General features: G+C 35.6%; 1 protein-coding gene across 1 annotated transcript; it reads right to left on the reverse strand.

The window, feature by feature from the left end:
* Positions 1–3534: 3534 nt before the first annotated feature.
* LOC145692056 (tetraspanin-9-like) lies at positions 3535–4209 on the reverse strand. Its single transcript, XM_081767346.1, has one exon. It carries the CDS (start codon positions 4207–4209, stop codon positions 3535–3537), a length of 675 nt encoding a protein of 224 aa, XP_081623472.1.
* Between the last annotated feature and the right edge of the window lie 5346 nt (positions 4210–9555).

The following is a 9555-nucleotide window of genomic DNA, read 5'->3' on the forward strand; positions in this document are numbered from 1 at the left end:
GAAACCCAAAGGTAAGGTTATTTTTCCAAAACCTGCATCAGTTTTGAAGTTGTTAATAGATGTAGGATATGTTATATGTGAAATGGTGTGATATGTGCTGTGCTAAGTTTCAAATTGAAAGATAAAGTAAAAGTCAAGCTTTGTAACATCTTACCTTACGTATTGTTTAATAACCAGGAAAAGAGAGAGCTAATACACATGAGACAATTACAATCACATGACATGTTCAGCATGCCCACCATTCTGTTCTATGTATAGCCTTAACCATGATCATAGTTGGTGATATTCGTTGACAGACCATAATGATTCTCCTTTTCAGGTAGCCAATGTCAATAATTTTACACTTTTAGACAATAGCTTTAAAGTGTCCCTAAAGATAGAAATCCAAAGGAGGTAGGTCGAGGGACCTTGCTGGTTACTCATCTGGTCCATGCCGACCTATCCAACAACCGGGAAAGTGTTCATTGAACCATCGATTACATTACCTCCATAATGCGGTGGTGCCCCATCTTATTGCCAATATTGACGAAATCACCTTTCCTCGTTCAACAAAAGTGGCATAATAGTGTTTTCAAGCATATCTCCATATTGTGCAACATCCCAAGTCCCATCAATGAAAACAGGTCCAATAAGTTTTCGCCCCATATTACACACTACACCATTACCTTACCTGCATCTTGCATCTTAGATGCATCTATCCAATTAAGATTTGTATTAGCCCAGTATCGGACATTTTGGTTCTTAATCTCACCTGTTACATAGAAATTTGCATCATTACTAAAAACAATGTTATGACTAAACACTGGGTCGCGAGCTATCTGGGCCAACGCCTACTCACAAAACTCCATTGGTCTATCTAAATCATCCACTGGCAGTTTTTGTTTCACCTTTAATTTTTAAGGGTGCCACTTTTCCCTTTTTAATATTCTTTGAACACTTTTGACATTAACATTATATTCACTTGATAGACGTCGCACACTCTTCGTAGGACTTTTCACCAATACACCCAACACAGCTGTTGATGTGTCTGGATCAGTTGCATTTCGTGGTCGTCCTAATCGAGGTAAATCATCAACATTTTCCTTTGCCATGAATTTGGAGATTAGTATTCGTACAGCACCGTCTGTTACCGGCTCGCGATTAGGATGTCGCTCTTTGAAGACGGATGTTATTGCTGAACTGCATCATCCAGCCAAAAGGCAAATTTCAATTCTTTCTTCTCGAGTTAGCATCCTGTCCTACCAACAAGAAGAAAGAAAAAGGGAAAGTCGGTTCCCGTCTATACAATGTTCCACACATAACAAAATTTAAGTTTAAAAAACATATTCTAGCCTAAATCAATTTACAACTTCAAAACCGTTGCAGATTTTGAAAAAAGAAAAAAAAAGCTTTACCATAGGATTTCTCGGTATTGGGCAAATGTTCGGTACAGGGTTAATACAACTTTTAATTAGATAGATGCATCAAAGATGCAAGATGGTGTGTTAAGGTAATGGTGTGGTGTGGAATTTGGGGCGAAAACTTATTGGACCTGTTTTCATTGATGGGACTTGGGATGTTGCACAATATGGAGATATGCTTGAAAACACTATTATGCCACTTTTGTTGAACGAGGAAAGGCGATTTCGTCAATATTGGCAATAAGATGGGGCACCACCGCATTATGGAGGTAATGTAATCGATGGTTCAATGAACACTTTCCCGGTTGTTCCCGGTTCCCGGAGGTCGGCATGGACCATTTGAGTAACCAGCAAGGTCCCTCGGCCTACCTCCTTTGGATTTCTATCTTTAGGGACACTTTAAAGCTATTGTCTAAAAGTGTAAAATTATTGACATTGGCTACCTGAAAAGGAGAATCATTATGGTCTGTCAACGAATATCACCAACTATGATCATGGTTAAGGCTATACATAGAACAGAATGGTGGGCATGCTGAACATGTCATGTGATTGTAATTGTCTCATGTGTATTAGCTCTCTCTTTTCCTGGTTATTAAACAATACGTAAGGTAAGATGTTACAAAGCTTGACCTTTACTTTATCTTTCAATTTGAAACTTAGCACAGCACATATCACACCATTTCACATTTAACATATCCTAAATCTATTAACAACTTCAAAACTGATGCAGGTTTTGGAAAAATAACCTTACCTTTGGGTTTCCCTTCAAATGAGGATGTTGTTTAATATGTCACACGACCATGCTGCCATTTACAATAAACAAGTTGATTACAAGATGGCGGTTACCAATATGGCGGAGGAAAACCTTAAACACGTCGTAATGTGTTTCCCCCCTTGCATTACCATTGATCCCAATTAACTTCGGATCGACTGCATTTACAGTTTCTCAAATATTTAACCCCGTCCAGATTTTGTATTTCACTTAACAAAATATTATCTTTCAATTACTTCGGACATTTAGACATTTTCCAATATGGCGAACGAAGAAGTTGTGGGATTTTAGTATGTCATTTAAATAATCTTTATCAACATCTATGTCAAATTTTAACTTGTTAATATTTACTTCCTAAGTTCATTAAAATTGTAAATCAGTTTGACGGTATTTTTCGGAATTTTAGAATTTAGAGCTAAATATTTGTAAAAGTATGCGTTTTTAAAAAATTGTTTTTCTTTAAAAATATTGTGTTATCTATGTTCTGACACTAAGTTTATCTTTTTATGTCCACCCATAGCGAAGATATTGCTATTTTTATCTGGGTATTGTTCATTTGACACTTCCAGCCGCCATTTTCCAATATGGCGGCGAAGGTCACCTGGGATTTCAGGGGACTTTTAGTATATTGTTTAGAACATCATTCTCAACATCTGTACCGATTTTCAGCTTGTTACTACTTTGTTCCTTACTTTTTGCTAATTTGACTGCACTAATAAAGCTAGCTAGAGACGTACGCAGGAATTTATTTCGTAAGGGGTCTTAAGCTTTTCGGGGACCAAATACAATTTGAGGCTGTTATATTAAAATTTGTAAAATCGGACCTGAAATTAGACTAAATTTACAAGAAAGTCGGAAATTCGGGGTGTCAAGACTCGCAGGACCCATCCCTGCGTACATCCCTGAGGATAGCAATGAAACTAACCGTCAAACAATGGAAGTTTATTGAAATAAGCAAACAGCTCTTGTTGCCACGAACCATTAATTTGCCCACCGGAGCACATCCGGTGATAACGTATTTCTTTGAAACCCGAACCAATCTTCAAAAACTAATTTCATATTCGTTTTCAGCGCCCTAAAATGAGTAAGAATAGGTTACTTTAATCTCCGAAGCATTTTCATTGTTGACCATTGTTATTAATTATATGAAAACTTTGTTATTTTTAAATGACTGAAGCGAGATAATTTTACGATGATGTTTTAAAAGCTGGTCATTTGGGGGGACAAGAAATCACTTGGGGGCCTAGCCCCGATGAGCCCCCGTGGCTACACCCCTGCATATACCACAATATGGGATCTCCACATATGCTAGAATAGCCACACCAGTATTGTAAAGAACTACCCTATTACTTTATAACAAATTTAATCCTTCATTCTGTCTAATCTAGATATGACAATAATTGTTAACATAGCATACCCAAGTTCAAGTATTACAAAAATTAAAGCGATGAAAGCAAATTTAGTTACACTATTTACTTCTATTTGCTGTTTAATTTTGCTCCAACATCCATGACGAAAGTACGGTCCTTTGACGAATACTGTTTTACAGAACGTGGGCGGATAATTATTAGGAACTATTTGTTTCCAATCTTGGAGGCCAATTACTCCACAACATTTGTACTGTCTCTGAAATTTCACCCAATAATCTCTATTTTTCTCTTCTTCCAATGACTTATATAAGTATTCTATTAATACACTATCATCTGCAGTGCCCTCACTGTATATATTTTTCTTCCCTACAATAATTGCTAAACTTCCAATAATCTGTATAACAATTGGTACAGAAATCAAATACAAGGATACTTTAAACCATTTTGTCCTGCTGGTAAACGTTCCAATGCATCCTGACACAGCTGTAATCAAAACCCACACGCCTGACACAATAAGTGCTGTAAGAGGTTCAATTGATATGAAGTAATTGGGATCAACAAACTTGTTAAATTCACTAATAACTGTGCCTTTCCAAATAAGGCCAACTCCGACTAAAAACAACAGTAAGTCAGCGAAAAACTTTGGATAATTCACAAAAAGACACATTGTCCTTGTAAGAAATATTACAATATCATTAAATTACTCAACAGAAATTTCAGTAGGAATCGTTTTCGTATAATCTCAGATAAAATGCAGAAATAACGCTACCCATTTGTAAGATGACTACATTTAAATTCATATTTTGGGAAACAATACACGATCGAAAACTTTGTTATGAACTGTTGCCAGATCTCAGTATGCTCAACAATTTTCATCTACGGTGCCACAATCTCCATATTTGAAAGATTTCCTGACTAACTGATCAACGCTTAAGATTTGTAAGGTGAAGCAGAGTCGTAACTTTTCTTTGACTGAGGACACACTTTACAGAACCTTAAAACATTGCGGTATACTTGTTTGATATTTTACGAGGGTAAGGCAATAAGTATTTGCAATCAATTTTTATTATTTATTACCACAAGAGTAGAATGTTTATATTCATATCATTTTTCAACATAGTCACCTTGCTTTTCAATGCACCTGGTCCAACGTTGCACCAGCTTTCCGATATTCTCTGAAAAAAAAAAAAATTGTTGCGCCCTCCTGCTTTCCCATGTTGTGCATAGGCCCCCGAAACAAAATCCTTAATACGTCAGTGTGTGTAGTGCCCGTACACGACCAAATTATATTTATGAAAGTACGCAACCATGATTTTCTGTATCCTGCACATTCCGACGAAGGACACGCGTTATTTTTATATGTGTTTGTGGCTGTACTGATTAGTACTGGCTATGCAAAAAATTTGTACGTTGCTTGGTAAAGAAAATCATGTGTGTGATGCATAATTCAACTAAATTTCGTCTCTGTAGATTTTCCAGAATCCAGATTAAAAATCAGTTTCTTTTCTTTCAGTGTATCTACTAAACATAATAAGATAATGTGTATATGGTTTTCGAAAAGAAAGGAGTGACGTAGAACAATTGAATTTTGTACACAGATACAATTTTACCAGATCCTTTCCTATAAGAAGCCCTTTTGTCGATTTTCGATTTGGGGGGTCGAATTTGGGAGGGTGACATGTTTGCGAAAATGTACGCATTTTTTTCGTGTTTTTTTGGACAATGCCTTGCATGTATGCAACACTCATTACTTCGTGATTGTAAAGGCTTATAGCAGAAGATAAATACCGGGAAATGGAGTAAGGACTTTTTCCTCTCTTTCAATTGAATTTAACAAATATTGGTAAATTGATCGAATTTGGTAAGTAGTGATTTACCAATATTTGTTAAGATAATAAGTGTGATTTTCTGTAGTGAACACGGCAGTCAAAGAAGAATATAGTGAATAATAAATAAAAGACCGTAATACATAGTTTATCTTTCTCCGTTATAAATGTGCTGTTAAATGTGTAGTTGACTATAAGATTTATTAAGTAGTTACCATGCTTAACATTGTCTACAAGATAATGATTTTCTGCATTCATTTTCTTTGTAGGTCAGGAGACAAAACTAACCAAGCCTGAAATTATTCGAAGATAAAGAGAGGAATTTTACACTATTATCACTCAATGAGAGATTACAAGAAGCCAACGGACCATAACGCCAGCATTGACCTTTGACATATAATTTCATACACAAGATATCATAATTTTCAGTTGTTGATATGCACACAGAACATTTTATTCTTGGTATGGCATCTTAATCAGTGTCAAATGAAATGTTTATGCATTGAAAACATTCCCGTAGACCCTAATCTAGGGTGTATTTATACAGACAGTGAAATACAGAATTCAAATATTTGGGAAATGTATCGTAAATATGGCGCTAGAGCATTCGTAACTACATAATAACGACTGAAGATGTCAACCATTTTAGGACAACGAAGAGAAAGAAATACTATGGAAAAAATAATTTTCGTATTATTGAAACTAGTATTGGAAGTAGAGAGCTGGAAGCAAGGGCGCCAATTTCTCTGTAAATTTGGGGGGGGGGGTCAATCAGAAGCAGAAGGCATATATGAGGATTTTAAGACAAATTGCTTTCAAATTATGCCAAATATTGTATATTCTTAAATACAATAAGGGGGCCACATGAGCTTTAGGGGCCAGGATCGGCGCCCATGGCTGGAAGAAGTCTTTGGAAGACAGAGGCCTCAAAATTCAAAAAGAACGCAGAATAACCCGAGTTCAACGAACAAGAAAATTGTAAAATAAGGCTACAAGAATGAATTTTATGAACGAAGTTAGGGTACGGGAATTCACGTTTAAGTACTGATTAAGCACCCGTTGCGTGAGACCAAAGCATCGTGAAACATGGACATTTAGATAGAGCTCATGGTAGTTCCTGTGTAATTTCTTGAGCTGCCTGCGAGAGCTCCCATAATTTTTCAAGCCACGACAGGTTAAAACTTTATATATATATTTCGCATTTTCGGCAGTTTATAGCTCCGAAAGACGTATTTTCCAAACCAAGTTTAGTCAATGTTTTCCTTTCATTTGATATTAGGAATTACCTTCTAAATTTGTGACACGGAGTTCATTAACACCCTGTAAACATACACATAGTTTCAGAGTCTGGAACCGGATTCCTCAATTAAGTTGTTAATTTATTAAGTTCATGATCGCATAATAGTAGGAGACTTGTTTAGAAGATAAACTTTTTTTTTTTTTTTTTACTTTTTAATGGTCTTAATATTTTTTTACTGTAACACAACGCCCTTCATCTTGACCTAGAAAACCAAAATAAAACTAAAATAAAAGAAAAGCGTCTTAGCAACCAAAGTTTTTATATAATCAGGAAACCCAATAAAACTCAAGAGTCAATGTACGTAATAAAGTGCAAAACACTAGAAATAAAGTCAGACTAAATAATTATGAAACATGGAACTTGTCCAATTACTGTGCATAAAAACTCACTCCCAAGAATAAAGTATTCATTTTTTTCCCCGTCTAGTGTAGTCGATAACGCTCTCGTTGTCGGTGCGAGGGGTCACGGATTTGATTTGGTGGAAGCGCTTGGTCGAAAAAAATGTAAATGTTTGTTTAAACTTGCCATCCTGAGCGAGGTTTTCCTGGATTTTCCTCATTCACACCAGACAAATGCTGTGATAGTATGTAACATAATGGCTCTAGGCCACTTCCTTTCTTTCTTCATCCATAATTGTCTGGATAGTGTGGTCGCCAAGGGACATGACGGATTAACATGACCATAGACGCCGGAAACCCAGACAACTAATTTCTAATCTTAAACTATCCATTTTTTTTTTTTTTTTTAGGAGAAATGAATTTTACACCATATTATGGAGATGTTAATGAAATATAAACAATATCATTTTTAAAAGAACGTGCAAAAAGAACTTTCTCCTTGTGGATTTTTCAACAACAAAAAATATACCATATTATAGGATTGTAAATTCTATATTGACTTATGAAATATAAACAATTCGACCCATTTTCGAAAAAAAAAAATCTCAAATTTTTATTTCCCTCCTTCAGTAAACTGTTCTTATTTTCAGGGATAGAATGAAAAAAAAAAAACATCTCTAGAGAATCTTATACAACCTTAACTTTAAAATTCAGTTTGGATATGTTAAACTGTATGATTTCTAAAAGAATGTATGTAAGATTCACGTCGGAATGAATGAATGAACGGATCAACAGCCCTTTTCACTTTCGAACAATGTTAGGAGAGAACGTAATCGTGAAGAAGCTGGAATTCGAGATCTCAAGGGATTTATATACGTTTGATGGCTCTTATATGGTGGGAAATGGATGTTTGGATATCTATCTATCTGTTCATTTGGTAGTCGCGATCCAAGTATGTTCACTAACCTAGAAGGCATACCATTTAACGTATCAAGACCAAATTTTAAACTTAATGGGCCTTATGCAGAGTCGTTTTGACGTATTATTAGCATCATACTAAAATCCTGACTACTGCGAGAAAAATACATTTGTCAAACTCTTTAGTATAGCCCTAATCACACTTCAGGATGTCTCTGCATATGACCCAATATTTTTGATTCCCTAGAGGATTCCCGCTTAGCCTCCCTACTTAGGCTAAGGGTGCCAAATTGATGAATGAGAATGCGGGAGGAAACGGGAATACCCCGAGAAAACCAACGGAGACAAAGTTGTCCACCACAAACTTACTTGGCCGGGGATTCAACCACAGACCCCATGCACCAGAGGTAAACTCTCTACAACTGACCCACCATATCCCACGTGTTTTCTTAAAGTGACTGAAATTAATTTAAAACAATCTCTTACAAATACCTAAATTGCATTTTTTTATATATATGGTACTTGTACCGATTATGGCCCGAGTCCCTAATGTGGCCCACATACAATATCTTTGCAGATTTACGTTGGTGCTACTAGATGACAATATAAACTATGTCCTCATGACAAGTGTAAACATTTGCGCGACTTAGATGACATAGTTTATATTGTCATCTAGTAGCACCAACGTAAATTTGCAGAGATATGGTGGGTGGGCCATATTAGGGACCCGGGCCATAATCGGTACAAGTACCATATATATATTAACAGCACATAATGACTCATCATAATTTAGGGGGAGCCACAGAAAATTTAAGGGCGCTTACCACATTAGCTCGCCTTTTAAGAAGGTAACCTTATACACAATTGTAGCTAATCGGGAACCGACATTAATTTACTTCCTTTTTATGACAAGCTTACTGCTTCCTACTTATTTTCAAAACCTTTAACAAGCTTTTGCCCAGAGAGACCAACCTCTGAAAGTGAGGGGTTTTTACTCGGACACTATTTGCAAAAGAACATGTTCTGCATATAAAAGTTTCATGTAATCAGAATTAGCTCTAGGGAAAGATAAAGCCTCCTGAAAGTATGCTTGGTAAAAACACTGACCAGTGTCCTCTAACTTTTATGTGAGTGGTTAGGAAGATTTTCTTTCGAGTCGACCTTTACAAAACGTCCATTTCTTTTCTTTTTTCTTTTCTTTATTTCTTTTTCTTTTCTCTTTTTCTCTCTTTTTTTTTTACAAAAATGGAGTATCAAAATAAAAAAAAGTTTAAATTTGCATATTTTACGCAAAGAAATTGTATATGTTGCGTTATTTTCGCATCATGTTTCCCATCAAGAAGTGCTTTACTTTATTTTCTATTTTACAATTATGTCTTTGCTTCTAGCTTTTTAATATATGAAGTTGTTAGTTTTAGTAAAATCAATGCTCTATTTCTTCATTTATATTATGACGTTTTAAACAAATGAGAGTAGCTGATAGAACGAACACAATTAAATGCAACATATATTGATTTATCCTGATTCATTGTGTTTGATGGACTCAAGACATGGAAAGGATGGGTATGAATATATACACTTAAAATGTTGAAAACAAATAGGGTTTATGTACAGGTGATAACTTTCTGGAA

This window comes from Thermobia domestica, chromosome 8, assembly GCF_964235325.1.
Source record: "Thermobia domestica chromosome 8, izTheDome1.hap1.1, whole genome shotgun sequence".
NCBI lineage: Eukaryota > Metazoa > Arthropoda > Insecta > Zygentoma > Lepismatidae > Thermobia > Thermobia domestica.